Genomic DNA, 16,686 nt, shown 5'->3' with positions numbered 1-16,686 from the left:
CGGACAATGAGATGTACTCATAGACTTTTTAGTATTAAGAGTGTCTGTTATTGTGCACATCACTCTGTAAGGCTTTTATGATTGAATCAGGACATAAAGCAGGTTGTGCTGCATAGATTTCACATACAATCATGAAGTGTCTTGGTTGGGGTTTTCTAGCTGCTTTGCAGAATGTCTCTGTTCATCATGGCAAACTGTCAGCAGACTGTTGTAGTCCAAGGAATGAATGCAAGAATGCTGTTCAAATTCAGTGCATTAAACTTGTGTTTCTTTTGTTTAGTTTAAAAACACTTCATGGGTTTGACTGTTAAGTATTTTTTTAATAACTCTATTGATTGTTTCTGTACCTGCTGATAGGAAGTGCCTTGCAGTCATACTGGCTAAAAGGCTGATGTAATGAGGAGTTTATTCCTTATAAGAGTCATAAAGTCTGTGCTGCTGTTCAGTGTTTAACTCTATGGCATGTGTACAACGGTTATTGCAGTTTGTCCACACCATTATGTATTGTGCAGATCTCACAGGGTTTATGAAACCATCACTCATCTGTTAGCTCTGTGTGTGCTGTCAGGACTACAGGAAGTCACCCAGTCCATGACCTCCCCCTCCCTGTCCACACACATGCAAAACAACCACACATGCGATGCAAAGCAAAAGTACAAAGATGCGTGCTATAACAATTGCATTTGTGACCAAAATTTTTGATCAGTTGAGCCATTTGTGATGTGAAGGTGGCCTTTTGTTTGTCTCACAGACAGACAGAGACCAATTACAGTAAGAGCTCAGCTGAAACAATGGGGCCTGTATATCACATAGCAGGGGGGCCGATGACTGTGGCCTGCGTAGATAAACTTTATCACACAGAGTCGAATGACTGTCTGCATGAGATTAGAGAGCAGCGGAAAAAAATCTGGCAGATTGTTGCTCAGCTCAGATGGAGTGGACATTATTAAGGGATTGTCTTGTAGGTGCGGTGTGGCCCATGTGAGCTATTTGAAGCAATACTGTTATCAGCAGGACCAAAGTCGAGGCTGAGTACAGTAATCAAGTCACCCCCGCCCTTTGTCACTATGGGTGAGCTGAGGAGAGGCACAAGTTATCGTTTATGCCTTTACTACACCTCCCAGAGGCATCCAGCAAGCCGTTACATTAGAAATGACAGCAGCCCAACAAAAATAGAAAAGATTTAAATCCCTCACTCAAAGCAGCTCAGTGCAGAGAAATGTTGACAGTGAAGAATTAAGGTGGGTTTTGGTTGTTCTGGAGCACCAGCGCTTTGGACTAGTGATTAATCTATGGAAGCAAAATAAGGGCAGAATAAACTAAGAGATTATTTTTAGTGGCAACTGAATACTTACCTATATAACGAGTACCAAATACAAGATATTACTACAAAGATTATAGCATGTAAATATTTGAATATTCAAATAAACCTTTTTCTTTAATTCTCAGTTTTTGCAGTTTCTCATCTGAACTTGCTGTTTTTGAATTATATTAAGGATGTATTGAAATTCACTGGTTGCCTAAATCTTTAAGGTCAAAATAATTATCTGAAATGTGGCTCGACTGAGTTGTCAACATTACTGAGTAATAACAACTTGAGCATACATTTTAAAATATGGGACACCTAAGTTTGTGAATCTTAAAAGATGAAAAATGTTTTAGTGCCATGATTGTGAATTTGTGGCATTAATAATAATTTAGCAGTAAGCCATCAGATATTCAGTATCCTTCCTTTTCTTCCACAAACTACATATATTTGTAATAATAGATCAAATTAAAACATGTACCCTGTGTAATTCATTTATCAAGGTAAATAGTAACCTTCTACTTCTAGGTAGAGCTGACACAAATTGATTGATTCATTGAGTTGGTAAGTAACAAAATCAGCAGCTGTTTTGATTAGGAATGAATCCAATAATGGACTAAATTCCCTGTTACAAGCCTGACATGTAAATATATTTGCTTTCTTCAGTCTTCTATGATCGTGAGCTCAATATCTTTGGAGTTTTGGATTGTTAGTCAGACATAACAAGACATTTAAAATCGTCATTTTCTGTGTAAAATTGTGATCGACATTTTTTCTGGTTTCATATGGGCAACATAATTAATAAATAAATCTAATGATCTGTAGATGTAGCCGTGCTACTCGTGTTTTTATTAAGCCTGATCTGAGTAATGTAAGCAGCTGTCGCTCTGGCTTGCTTGATTCTATCTGACTTGTGATTGTTCTGGATGTCTTTGAGGGCCCACAAACATCATGCTGCACAACAACAACCCCAGCTGACAACAGAGAATGACGCGGAATGGCCACAATCGTTTTTGCAACAAGTCAGAAAAATTTCTGAATGGCAAGAAAGCAGAGACAGAGAGGGAGGGGGGACATTGTTTGTGGGCCACAGCTGCCCTGTGTTGCTGGAGCAGGTCAAAACCAACGGAGAGTCAAACTGAAGTTTAATTTCACACAGAATGCATTGCCAGTCGTGTCCTGGACTAAGCTCTAAATGGGAACTAGTTCACTATGGATCTGCTGCCAGGTATTTCATTGTTGATTTAGAGATTGGTGAAGATTAGATCACTGTCACAGATTAGTGACAGGATAAGACACCTTCCACATTCAGTCCGATTTGAGAGTGCGTTTGTGCATGTGTGTGTCAAACTTACCTTGGTTTTATTTCATTGTGCCTTATAGCGGGATTTATATCTTACTTCTAGCATGATTAAATATTGACTCGTGTGGAAACATCTAGGAATCAGTTACACGTTCAGCTCAGTCACAGCTGTTGAAGATAAGTCTGTGCTAGCAGTGTGACTGTCTTTTCTGAGTCAAGCAGGCTGTTTAAACATGATCTATCGTGGAGGTAACGTTATGTTCCAGTATTTTCAAGTATTATCTCAAGTAAAGATGTTTGCCATGTATTGTGTCATTTTTCTTTTGCTGATCATAGGTTTGATAGTCATTGAAAAATACCGTAGCAAATTTACCATGTCTTTTAAAAAAAATAAAATAAACATGCTGACAGGTGGAAAAAAAGTGTCCTAAAATATGCTTGACTGAGTAAACGAGCGCCCTGCAACTTCCAGTTACTGATGAATCTGTGGAAAGACAATCACCGTGGCATGCTATTTTGGTGTTATAATAAGAAAATGCAGTTAAGAAGGGGCACTTTTTGTAGTTTTCAAAATATAGTGGACAATCAGTTCTAATTTTGTTTCAACAAGCCTACCATCACCATAGGATATTTGTCTGCACAGGATAGTGTTTGCTTTTCTTTTTATATCGAGTGGGTCTCTGAAATGACTTTAGTAGCTTCCCTTAAGTGCTTGTCTAAAGCTGCTTCATGATTCTGTAGGCTATTGTCGTTTCTTAAACAATCGCTTCAGTTTAGGCTATACTACCAATTTGATATTCGTAATGCAATGTCAGTACATCATTTATAAAACATATTTTACAGTCATCGCTTGACACGGCTCTGTGTTTCTCCCTTGCTGGGTTCACATGGGCTCGACCATAATGTCAACTGAGATATCCACAGTCACAAATGCAAATGTCACAGCTTGAGATCTATATGTCACTGTAACGAACGTTTTACAAAATTTTAAATGACTTATGTGTAAAATAATCCTTTATTTGTTATAAGCAGTAACACTTAACTGCGTATAGTTTTTCTGTTGATCACTAGCAACATTCTTGTGCATTTTTCACTTGTGCCAACTGAATAGACCCACTCTAAGCCATAAATTGGGTTATAATAGGAGTATTCAGCATGTGAAACAGCTCAAGCAAACATTTTTCTCCTGAAAATAGTTTCTTCTCTTGAGAAGGCTAATCCAGTTGTTGATAATTGCTTTGTAACTAAAGTATTTCCCTCAATTTATTTTCTACAGAATCTTTGTCAACAGAAGCTTGGCAATGGAGAAGATTAAGTGCTTTGGCTTTGATATGGATTACACTTTAGCAGGTAAGATGAATACACATTCACCAATACACATTAAAATTGTTACTATTAGTACTGAAACTAAACAACATGTCAATTGTTAATGAAGTACTTGAGCAAGAAATTAATGCTGAATATTTGCTGGTTATGATTTCTTCAATGTGAGGATTTAGATGTTTGCTATCTTTTTTATATATATTATTAATTGTGTTTTAGGGCAGTCTGACTGACAGATCATTATTTTGATAGGTTAAACAGTTAATTTTTAAATTCAAAAGACAATTCATGCATCCATTAATAATTAATCTAATTATTATTTCCAGTAATATGCAGCTGTATTATCACTCTTACAGATTTGGTGTGCAGGCCAAGTTGGCTCTGTATAGCAGCTCCTCAGTTTACAGGGATTGTCAGTGCTGTTGCCATGTCAATAATGTGGACTTGTCAAAGTGAGATTGTGTCACTCGATAAATCTGGACTAATTAAAGATTTTATAACTGTACTTATACACCCTTTTAGTTCTGAAAAACCCATGCTTAATGCATGCCTCGTGTTCAGTGTAGATTTAAATCTACAGTATCCCTTCTTTTCAACTCTATATTTGACAACCCTCCCACCCCCCCGAACTACAGCTTGTTGTCCATAAAATATTATTTAGGTCAATGCTAGTACATATTGGGTGCACTGTAATGCTCAGATAACAACATTTCTGGCATAGCTTCCTGTTACACCAAGTCTGTTACGTAGATATGTTCTTTTTCCTACTGACAGTAACCAGGCCAGAAATATCCACATTTTGCATGCCACTTTGTTCTATGACACAGCTCCAGTTTTTGGTCTCATCACATCTATTAATAACTCTTTCCTGACTTTGGAAAGCGGGTCACGTTTGTTTGTTGAGTTCACCAGTGATGGCTCCCCTGAGAACAGGAATCAGTTGCGGGTTCTCTGTGGCTCTGTACCCCTGATCCCCGTTCAGAATGCAGGAGATTTTACGGACGCTCAGCTGTTGACATGACTCTCTTTATGGGAGCTCATAACCAAGTGTTAATGTTTGCTAGAAGCGTGGCTATCATGTATCTTTGGAGAGAGTTCAGGTTTTAACCACAGAAGTGCTTCATCAGTTTTACTGAATGCCTGCTGCTTAACCACAACATCTTGGTTGACTGCAATGTTTGTTTTGGAGGGGGGGCGGCAAGATTCAAATAGAAAGAAGTTTTCCTCACGACATACTTTCTTGGCAGATAGGCTTGATGTCATTATTAAATCCTTGCAGAGTATCAAAATGTGTAGAAAACCAATTTGGTGATTTTGTACGTGAAGTACAAGTGTGTCATGGTTTCCAGTTGACTGACAGGAGTCCATTAAGCCATACAGTAAATAGATTTATCTCAGATTTAATCCTTGTCAACAGTTGTCAGTCAATACTAATGTTAGCATAGCCTACATTTGACTGTACAATCAATACTAATGCTCTAATGTAAAAATCACCCCCTGTATGTAGCAGTTGAACTAATGGATGTTTAAGACACAAATACCCACAAAGTCTGTTATCGAAAATTTTACTTGATGCTTCCTTTGGTAAGTGATCATGATAAAAGCACGATTAATGTGCTTTGTGTCCTGCTACAAGAAGATATTTAACATGCTGCTGCATCTGCTATTTTTCAACAGTGCATCCAGGCATGTTGTTTGTTACTTTGTCTGTCATCATGCCATTTATACTGAGCTATTCTTTTAAAGTTCAGTAAAATGCCAAATAACCAAGTGACAGCGGTAAAATTTGGTAAATAGTCATCTCAACTTAGCTGATATTGCTAAGAAGGATGCAAGAGTTTGATCAGATTTGACAGTGCTGAGAACAAAAGCATTGCATTTTGGTTTCGTCCAAACAAATTGCATTGTTTGCCTTTTCCTTAACACGTTTTCTGGAAAACATTTGGTCAAGGAAAGATATGGCAAAATAATTTATGAGGACATGAGAAAAAGCAACTACTACTAAAAGACAGTGGACAGTCTAACTTGAAAAAATATATCTTTCGTGACATTTGGCGGCAAATCTGTCAAATTTGCCTGATAAAGGTGGAGCACTGAAATGTTGCCAATAAATATAATTTTGCAAGTTGGACGGTCTGTGGGAGTCACTTTGAAACAACTTGTGTACTTGATATCACTGGCTGCAAAACAAAAACACTGTGGTCTCATGTAAAATATCTATAACGGGTTAAAAATTTGACGGAGTATTTTGCGTTCATGTGAGTCTCCGTACCTCTTAGTAAGAAGCTGAGGAAAATATCTCTAACTTTCTAGATTATTGTGGGCAATGTGATGTCCACTAATATGTGAGGTATTTATTTGTCCTAGCAAAAACAGATGCTCCTGTCTAGTGATTTATTACAAAGCAGCTTATATTGCATTTTTTATACACCATGTTAGAAGTTGCCTTGTTATATTGTTCAGTCATAATGACCTTTACAGACCCTTTGACCTTTACAGACCCCTGTGCTGAGCAAAATTATGAAGTGTTTTTCTGTTGTGATCCTTAGAGTGTTACAACTAGCAAATCTCAGACATTTTGTGTTATTTTGCAAGACTTTGTGAACTAAATCAACAGTGTGTTAGACAACATTGCTTCATCTGTTCTTTTGTTCTTAAAGGGAACACATAATAGCCTGCAGAAAATGTTGCTCAAACACATCTAGGCCCAGATTGTATTGAGAGATACACACAGTTTTGTCCTATTTTTCCAACAGACGTTTGGCTGGAATGTGGGTCCCTGAGGCTGCGTTTAATTTTTCTCCTTTTTTCCACAATATGCTTGAGAGTGCCATAAATCCGTGACAGAGGCCTACATTTGCACATTAGTGGCCACAGATATATTGAGACAGTTAAATGATTGACCTCTAATGGAACAAAGTTCAGAGAAAGACTCTCTGTGAGTCAGTTTATGTCATTTGGATTTAGTGGTCCTTTCATACAAGGGTGTGGGCAACCCAAGTTGTTTGAGTGGGTGTTTGTTACATGTAGGCCTGAGGGGAACCAGACTTGTAAACTTTAGAAAGACACCACACTGCTCAGCAATTGGAGCAGTGGGAGTATATTTATCTGGTTACAGTCCCATCGGCGGTACAAGGAAACAGATCACTTAAGCTAAGACTGCTTCTCACCTTAGTTCTAAGTAAATGGTGGCATGACGGCATGAGAAATATGAGAAGGGGTTTACAACAGGGGAGGAAGAACCCCTAAAGAGCAGAAGTGCAAAACAGTCAAGGACACATCAAGCAGCAAGTACACAACTTCTTATCTGCACACATGCTGAACGCAGTTCTCCGTCTGTTGATGCTATTTTCCTTGATGCCTCGTTTACTAAAATTTGCCACTTTTCTTGAACATAGCCTCAAGTGTGGACTTCATGATAAACAGCACTGCAGATCCCACCGCAGTCCAGCCTTCAGACATCTGAACTAATGAGAGGCATTTAGTATTACTTGTGAAAAGGATACTCTGCAGGCCATGGGTATCGTGTGTCTGTGTGGGGTTTTTAAGGAGGGGCTTTGTTTTAGCCTCTTAGTGAACAACAACTATAGATGTTTTTAAGTTTATTTTTTCACTTTTACTCATCTGGACATGAAAATCTGTGGTATGTTAAGTCAAATTTTTTCCCAGTATTGGTAGCAACTGTTGGCACTTGGAAAATGTTATACACGTTGATTCCAGAAACTGCTAGGGGTCCAGAGGGTTAATGGCTTGTTTTCTTTGCCTTTGTTCACTTCTATCCAGGCAGTGAGGTGTATTAGAGTAGCATCTGAGTAGTTGATGGTGCTTTAACTATGACAGAGGCTTGACACCAGTCCTGTCTAATTATTATGTCACAAAGCAACTTCCTGATCCTAGATGACCTGCCTGACTAGCTTTTTATATAACCTAAATTGAGATGTGCATTTATACCTCCTAAGTTATGCGAGGGGGTAGTACTACACCAGCGTCCCAAGGACAACATGTAACGAGAGCCTCACGGTGGACTAAAGGAAGAGAGAGTGATGATAGCGTAGGTGACAGAGGGGAAACAGTTCTCAAAATAGGTTTCTTTGTAACACCTCAGAGATTCAAGAGGAATATGACAAGTAAGCGAGGAGAAGGGGGAAAGTTGCATACACCAGCTAAAAAGGCATTTTAGCTGGTGTACGCTACTGCTCTGGGCAGAGGCCCAGACCCTCAGTTAGCTGGGAGACCACAGCAGGGGGTGAACTGCAAGAGGTTACGTGATTAAAATGCAGAAACAGGCCCATGCTTACAGAGTAGGGGATGCCAACAAAAGGACAAAGCTTTACAGAACCCAAGATGTTCCTCTAACACAGTGCGTACTCATTATGTGTCTATCCCAGCATTGGACGCAACTGCACGCACACATTTTGCAGAGTAGGACACAGATGTTTTCCTGTTTGTCCTGCGGTGCTGCTCCCCCAGCTAACTGCCCTCTAAGTATCATCAGCCAATGTTTTTTCTCCTCCAGGGACCTCCCACCACCCCACTGGGAGTGTAGAAAGCAGGCAATAACACAAGTGCATTCTCTGTTTTGTATTAATAGCATCTGACATATTCTTTTCCCAGTGTCAGATAGCATTTTAATCCACTGCCAGCCTTTTCTTAGCCTAGCGTCAGTCTGTGTTTTCATTTCCAGAGCCCTCTCCGGCCTCGCTTTTAGTTTGGCCTGGGGTAAACATCCAGCGCTGACGGTGACAGGGTGGGGGCTTGCCGGTCTCAGCAGGCCTCATTAGAGCCGCTGCTGAAAGTTGAGTGATTTGTCATTTTCACGCCTGGCCCTCTCTCTTTGTGGATTTGCATGCAAGAACATCCAGACCCTTGCTGGTAGCAAAGAGAGAGAAGGGCAATGGGTGTGTGGGAGGGGAAGGTTCAGTGAGGAGTGAGAACATGTTGTCATCTAAATAATGAGCCAAGAGTCTCAAGTGGACAAGGTAGTCTCAGAAAAGTCACGTGTGTGTTGCGTAACTTGAGTGTGCTCAACAAACTGTATGCCGCCTTTAACGATTGTTTACGGAGTAATGACCCACAGGCTACGTTCCTCGGGTGTGTACATACACATGCCAGTGTTTATTTAAAATATACATGGCCAGATACCAGAGTAGTAGCTGATGACTGTCAGTACTCACAAGTTTATTGTCTTCCACAGTGAGAGTAAATGTGTCATTGCGCATTCAGTGATATTACCTTTTACAAAAAAATTTATAACACAAAATCTAGGTGTATGTAGTTTATTCCTTTGTTTGATTATTTTCATAATCAGTAAAAATATACCAGTTACCAGGGCCTAAAGTCCTTCATGGAAACCACTGTGTTTTTCTCAATGACATTTAAAAAGCCTATATTCTGTTTCATGTCTTCAAGTAACAAAAATTTCATTAGTATAATTAATGTACTGATAATTTTTACATTAATCGATTATATTTTTGCCGTGAAATTAAAGAAAATTATGAACACTATTGATTACAAGTTACTAGAACTAGAGTCAGACCTGTATTCGATGTTATAGAGTGAAAAATGGAGAAGTGGAGAATTATGAGATCATTGTTGATAAACATTCTAGCAGTATATGGCACAAACTAGTTTGACTCCACACCACTGTCTACTCAGCTGTGATACAGTGTACTACATGTGCTGCAGACAGCGTTGAGAGAGTTGGAACCATTGGAGTCTCAGCTGCTTTGCTGGACAACCTATGTGAGGACCCAAAGCCACTTTTTCTGTTCTGTAAAATAAAGTTTTCTTATAGGCGTATATCGGACAAAATATCTGCCAATACCAATATATCTGTGATGGGCCAATATCAGCCTATAATACTAGTCAATCAACATATCAGTAGGGCATCACTTTCCAACCTGTGAATGCATGAGCCTCTGCTACTGTATGAGTATTGTATATGTTGTCATCAGAAGGTGTCCATAGGGCTCTATATGGACGTCCACCCACTTTTCAATATGTAGTAAAAGCATAAACAATCCACATGGCCACCATACTACATTAGTGAAAACTGCATATGCTGGAACACATAAATGCTGATTTGCTACATATGTATGGAACACCACCTCCAAGCTGACTAGAAAGTAATATAATGATGTCTGCAACTGCCTGTTTGCACATCCACTAGGGACTACAACCATTCCACAACCCAAAGATACTAATTTAGCAATGGTAAACTGAAGAAATGCCGATTAATCAGCCTGTCATTTCTGCTATAATTTCATTTGTAGTGACATAATAAAGAAAAATTTGCTAATTCTCACGTTTTAGAGAGTGGAAGCACTAAATGTATCATGTTTTTATTATCATATATTGATGCATTTTTTTTGTCAGTAAACTAATTAATTTGTGGCTTCATTAATTGTGCTGCCTATAAGCTGGATAATGAAGAAACATTAGGTATTTTTAAGCTAATGCAAAAATAATGTAATTCATGTAGATGTCTTTTTAAACATCAGCAGACTTGCACACAAACCTACACTGTGTCTTTTTCATGATTATGCAGTTGGTGCCATTTAGTAAATGCAGTGTGTGTGTATTTCATTTCCAGTGTACAAATCACCTGAGTACGAGTCATTAGGCTTTGAGCTGACAGTGGAGCGGCTGGTTTCCATCGGTTACCCCCAGGAGCTGCTCAGCTTCGTCTACGACCCGTCATTTCCTACCAGGTCAGACCAATCACATCCCAACACACGGACAGCATAATGAGGACAATGGCTGTCGGGTTAAATGCCAACTGCTGCTTCTGTTGCCTCATCTTTTAACCCATTTTAGCCTCCTTTTGCCTTTTACCTTATATATTTAGCAAAACAGAGGAACAGGGCGAAGAAACCCATCGCCTGTTCAAATTTCAGTTCCACTTTGTTTATTTGGGAGTACAGAGATAATAATGGTAATCACAACAGAAATAAAGTAACAAATGACATGATTACAAGACAAGTTAGAGAGCTTAGTTTAATTCTGCATTTTAGACCTGTACAATATTTTTTTTTACTCCTTCTTTCAGGGGCCTTGTGTTTGATACGATGTATGGAAACCTGTTGAAAGTTGATGCTTATGGTAATATCCTGGTCTGTGTCCATGGATTCAACTTCCTTCGAGGGTGAGTGTTTTTCAACATGCTTCCTCCACAATGCATACAACGGACAAGTGAGCACGGGGAAGAAGAAAAATGTAAGAAAAATTAGTCTTTCTCTTTCTCCCTTTTCCCAGCCCTGAGATTCGTGAACGGTACCCGAACAAGTTCATCCAGAGAGATGATACAGAGCGTTTTTATATCCTTAACACACTCTTCAACCTGCCAGGTAAGGTCTGTGAACACAAAGGAGAAGACGGTGAGACTGTTGAAGAGAATTCACTCAGAAAATAATCTCTGAATATGATGATTATTTGATTGAGACATTTCATGACTGACAACCACTGCTGGTATTCCTGTTTTCCTCACAGAGACCTACCTCTTTGCCTGCCTAGTGGATTTCTTCTCTAACTGTGACAGATATACAAGGTAAGAAAATCATTGTTACTCTATTTGCCATGCAACAAGTTTCTGGGTGCCGCATGATGACACAAAGACAGTTGCAAGCCACAACGGGTCAAGAGCAAGCCCTAAAGCATGGGAGGGTCCAGATGCCCCAACTGCTAATCTCAGCTAATTCTTTTAAAATGGTAACGAAAGGGGAGTTCGGTCAAAGAACACTTCTTTTCTATCACAATTAATGTATTTGTTAATCACTTTTACCAATTGCGAAAAGCATGGATTCTTATCACTTAAGATACAAATTAGGACTTTTTTACTAACTAATTACAGAGAATGAAATTTTGATATAACAAGAAGATAATCTTATAAATGTAACTGTAAGGAGGTTTAATGGCCTGTAATTTTTTTTGAGAATGTAATCTGGAATGGCTGCATGTCCTTTGTCCTCTGAAACCTGGTTGTTGGTCTTTTAGGGGGAGAATGCTTTCCTGTTTGGCTGGGGACCCCTCCAACAAGGGAAGGCTATCCCATTTAAAAGCAAACAAAAAACAAATGTCATGTTTTTGAAAACCTTCTGTAAAGATGTGGCCTGTGCGACGGCTGTGTACGTGTGTGTCTTTGCTCCCCTTCAGCTGTGAAACTGGCTTCAAAGATGGCGACCTCTTCATGTCCTACAAGAGCATGTTCCAAGACGTCCGGGACGCCGTCGACTGGGTCCACTTCAAGGTAAAACACATATGACTGTTGTCACGTTGTTTATGGTTCTTTAGTCCTGCCTCAAGCACACAACTTAACATCTTGGAAGCACATAAATTTTATTTTGAAGACACATTAACATGCAAAGAATCAGTTAATTTTAGTAAATGTGTTCTCAAAACATGGATTTCTATAAAGTATTTTCCATTTGAAGGAACAATAATAACTTCATTTGTCATCTCTCAAATGAAATTACTCTGCACAGTGGTAACTTATTTTATAATATCTTTTTGAAACTTAGAAAAAATCATTCACTGTAGATTCTGCACCATGAAAAGGGCATTTGCTCTGTCTTTCAGTCTCCTCTGCTCCAACAGTAACTCAAAAAAAGGAACCAATAACTTGTATACAACTAAAATCAGTGACCCATGCTTCCAAACAAGTTGGAGATAGAAGAGAAATCGGGGGGCTGATCTGCTCCATGTTTATTCAAATGTACTGTAGCTTGTTTATTACAGTGCATGTAAAATAGGGTTTGAGTGAAATTTTTCTTTCAAGGGCTACTACTGATTGCAGTTATTTGTAACCAACAAGAGTAATAACCATTTTTTAGAGTAGATATATGTTTCCAGTGAAAATGGAAGTACTAGTGTCAAAATTTCCGTTTGCTAAAGTATAAAGTGATTAATAAAGAAAAATATTTTTTTGTCTGGAATTGGTTACAAAAATAAGTAAAAAAAGGATCATCTAAAAAAAAAAAAGAAGCTGAATTTCAAATCGCCGTGCCTGATAATTGGTCCAGTAATTGTTCAGCTGTCACGTATGAATGATTTCTCTTTAGACTCAACATTTTGACTCAATATTTAGCAGCCATTAAAAAGGAAGCCTTCATAAAGGAACCAGAAATAATCTCAGAAGAACAAAATGCAACACATCACAAGTGTGAGAAAGGTTTTACTTTATATTGGCTGAAAACACATCTTGCTTCATTGTTGCTGCTGTTGTGATTGGCACTGCTCTCTCTACTCACACATCGTGCATAAACCACAACTAAGCAGGACAAGATCCCAAGTGTTTTGAGGAATTATCACTGTACTGTACTGACCTATTAGTGTAACTGGATGGATTAATTTGTTATGATGCGTCTAATTTAAAGCTGCCTCTTCTCAAAAATGTCACTTTGATGTTCGATCTTCACTGCACACTGCATGTGTACTTAGAAACTCAAATTCTTCTGCTGAAAGTGGGAAATTTTTCTGTGCTCCCGTAAAAGCTGAATGTAAGACATGAACATATGAGCACAGAAAAGGGATCTTTTAGTAATAAGGAAGCAGGCATTGGTGTAATTTTACAAATTTTAACCAGACAAATTGCTTTAAACAGAATAATTCTAGAAGGATTTAAGTAGAATACATTTGTTCTAGCTGTGTTCTTCGTAAATATCTATAATTTCAGTGACTACTCTGACTTCTGTGTTTCACGTTGCAGGGTACTCTGAAGGAGAAGACCGTTGAAAATCTGGAGAAGTATGTAGTGAAAGATGTAAGTAGTTTGTATTCATCAGGGTTGCTGCAAGGTTGCTGTGGCAAAGAACACACACACTATGCACTATGTGGTGGCCCCCACCACCTGCTGCTACTGGTCACTTTATTCACTTAGTCACTTTTTTGTTGTACAGTGTGTTTTTATTATAGTAGATGTTAGCTTTTATTATAGTATTTACTTTATCTTTATTTTTATCTCTACTATTTGTTAAATGTTTAATGTAGCAGCATTGCACCGAGTCAAATTCCTTGTTTGTGAACCTCATGAACAATGGCAATAAAACTCATTCTGATTCTGATTCTGACACACACACACACACACACACACACACAGCCTCTCACACAGCCTCTCACACTCTTGTCCTCTGTGAAGAGACTGGTTTGTAAAGATGCTTAGAGCTTCAATGTTTCTTCTTCTTTTTTCTTGTCTGTTCCCACCAGGGAAAGCTGCCTCTTCTCCTCAGCCGCATGAATGAAGTAGCCAAGGTTTTCTTGGCTACCAACAGCGACTACAAATACACTGATGTGAGTATGCATGTGTTGTTGTGGTACAACCTGCACTGTGTAGGGGAAAACTGTAATAAAGACTTTTAAAAATTACAGTGTTAAAACAGATGTGGCTGAATTAGTCTTTCTGAGATTATCAGAACAGTGCTGCGTTTGATTGACTGTAAGACTCTGTGTTTTTCTCACAGAAAATCATGACCTACCTGTTTGACTTCCCCCATGGCCCGAAGGTAAAATCAACCACCCCCCCCCCCCTTCTCTTTGATCACACTTTGAAATGTGTTGAATAACTACCCAAGGTGAAAGACATGTTCGTATGTGTATATATGTGTAGCTGTAACCATCTGCCTGTATGTGTGTTTGTTTCCACCAAAGCCTGGAACCTCCCACCGACCCTGGCAATCCTACTTTGATCTGATCCTAGTGGATGCCAGGAAGCCGCTGTTCTTTGGGGAGGGTACAGTGCTCAGACAAGTCGACACGGTGAGCAGACACAGAAGATAGCTGTAACACAGAAGACATGATATATAGCATATATATATATAGCGACACTGCATGTGAACGCTGGCTGACGTATCTGGACATGTTGCATGTAGTGCCCTACTTAATCTGCAGTACTCTGTTGCTAGTACTGATGCGTTAGGAATGGCAACATTTTAATAGAAGCAATATTTCCTCTGAGTTTCCTTGATGTATGTGTGCAGCACTCTGCTTCCACTTCCTGCAGGCATAGTGGATGTGCCAAAGTTTTTTTTTTTTTGTTTTTTTTTTTAAACTCATAAGCACACTGCAGCCTTCATGGTCACAAAAGAAGGAGCATTGCTGCCAAGTAAGGGGTGGACAATCTAGCCAAAACATCATATGACAATATTTTGGGATAGGATCATGATCCATGATCTACATGGATCTGATTACAGTTCTCCTTACAGGCTTAGTTAAACTAATGTGATCGACTGGATACAAAGCCTGTCACTTCAGATCACTTCAGCTGCAGCTTGCAAGTATCTGTCACTTTGAGGCGTCTTTCAGGATGTTGGTTTTACAGTTTCTCATCACATCCTCCATTGCTTTGCATTGACATTATCATTTTTTAAAAATCTAAACAAACTTGATAAACACCTGGCTTACCTTTGGGATTCGCTACAATTCCTCCTCACTAATCTTATAATTTTCTTAATTTCAGACAACAGGACGTCTAAAGATAGGAACCTACACAGGACCTCTGCAACATGGGATAGTCTACTCTGGAGGTGAGACTTCATTTTCCGTCAGGGATCCATTCTTTGGCCTGGTGTTTAGTTGTCTGTAGTTGGAAGTAAGGAAATGCTCAATTAATACCCCATTATTGTGCTTTAGGTTCATCAGACATTGTGTGCGACTTGCTGGGGGCCAAGGGGAAGGACATAGTATACATCGGGGACCATATCTTTGGAGACATCCTCAAGTCCAAGAAACGTCAAGGCTGGAGAACATTCCTGGTTATACCTGAGCTGGCCCAGGAGCTGCACGTGTGGACTGACAAGAGCTGTGAGTCTGGGGACTTTATGTAGAACAGCCGCTGCAGTGTCAAACCTGCAAACAAGAACATAGCATGAGTTGTACAATTTAAGCTAAATATGGCAAAGATCATATAATCAGTAAGTGTAGAGTTGAAAACCAACATACTGTTGCTCTTATAGGACACACAGATACACCAAGATTTGTACTAAAGCTAGAAGCAGCTTGAGCAAAGCAGAAATAAAAGAGAGGAGACTGATCCGCCCTCTTCTTGTGTTTTACAGCGTTATTTGAGGAACTGCAGGGCCTGGACATTTTCTTGGCAGAACTCTACAAGTAAGAACTGTGACCTTTAATCTGTTTTCTTCCCCCTCATTTCACCATGTCCCTCCTCTCTCCTCAGCTCTGTGTCTTTCACCAGTTCTGTTGCTCTTTGCTCTCTGCAGTAGCAGAGCCTGTTTGCATGCATGTGAGCATACATTTGAGGGGGAACAACGGGGTCAATAGGGTAAAGTCTGAATGGTCAGCTTATGCAGGCTGCCTGATAACCAGGTTCTCTGATGTTATTTATAGCCTTTCACGACTCGCTGACACTCCACCCCTTTGACACATTACCTTTCATCATGCTGATATCAATATCCGTTTCCCCCCAACTGTCCCTCTCAACCCGTCCTCATCGTCTTTCTCTCCCTCCTTCCTCAGACATCTGGACAGCAGCAGTAATGAGAGGCCTGATATCAGCACTATTCAGAGAAGAGTCAAGGTACGGCCTGTTTCTATGACAGCAGGACAGCTGTCCATATGCTTTTAAGCAAATACAATACAGTATGTTTGATACGGTTAATGTGTTTACTGTGGTTTAATCTTTAACAGTATTCCACCTCATCAAAGAGCCCATTCAGGTTTTGAGTCACACTGTATTTAATGATTCAGTGGCTGGTGAAGTAGTTGCTGCTTCAGTTGTGTCAATAAGCAAACACACCTTTGATGA

The 16,686-nt window shown here is 39.3% G+C and overlaps 1 protein-coding gene across 3 annotated transcripts in view; it reads left to right on the top strand.

Annotated features, from left to right (window-relative positions):
• Positions 1-16,686, top strand: part of nt5c2b (5'-nucleotidase, cytosolic IIb) — a 65,940-nt gene that overhangs the window by 42,811 nt on the left and 6,443 nt on the right. For 2 of the 3 annotated variants that reach the window (XM_035949513.2, XM_023273202.3), the window contains 14 exons: positions 3,886-3,959; positions 10,525-10,642; positions 10,981-11,076; positions 11,187-11,278; positions 11,421-11,478; positions 12,084-12,177; positions 13,636-13,689; positions 14,133-14,216; positions 14,387-14,428; positions 14,574-14,681; positions 15,382-15,448; positions 15,555-15,725; positions 15,980-16,031; positions 16,398-16,458. In XM_035949513.2, the coding sequence (XP_035805406.2) occupies positions 3,886-3,959; positions 10,525-10,642; positions 10,981-11,076; positions 11,187-11,278; positions 11,421-11,478; positions 12,084-12,177; positions 13,636-13,689; positions 14,133-14,216; positions 14,387-14,428; positions 14,574-14,681; positions 15,382-15,448; positions 15,555-15,725; positions 15,980-16,031; positions 16,398-16,458 (1,171 nt within the window). Of the gene's footprint in view, positions 1-3,885; positions 3,960-10,524; positions 10,643-10,980; positions 11,077-11,186; positions 11,279-11,420; positions 11,479-11,924; positions 12,178-13,635; positions 13,690-14,132; positions 14,217-14,386; positions 14,429-14,573; positions 14,682-15,381; positions 15,449-15,554; positions 15,726-15,979; positions 16,032-16,397; positions 16,459-16,686 lie in introns of those variants that run through there. The other variant, XM_023273205.3, reaches the window with a different exon arrangement.

This window comes from Amphiprion ocellaris, chromosome 4 (genome assembly GCF_022539595.1).
Source record: "Amphiprion ocellaris isolate individual 3 ecotype Okinawa chromosome 4, ASM2253959v1, whole genome shotgun sequence".
Taxonomy (NCBI): domain Eukaryota; kingdom Metazoa; phylum Chordata; class Actinopteri; family Pomacentridae; genus Amphiprion; species Amphiprion ocellaris.
Note: the sequence above shows the minus strand (reverse complement) of the source record. Positions and strands in the feature narration are given on the sequence as shown.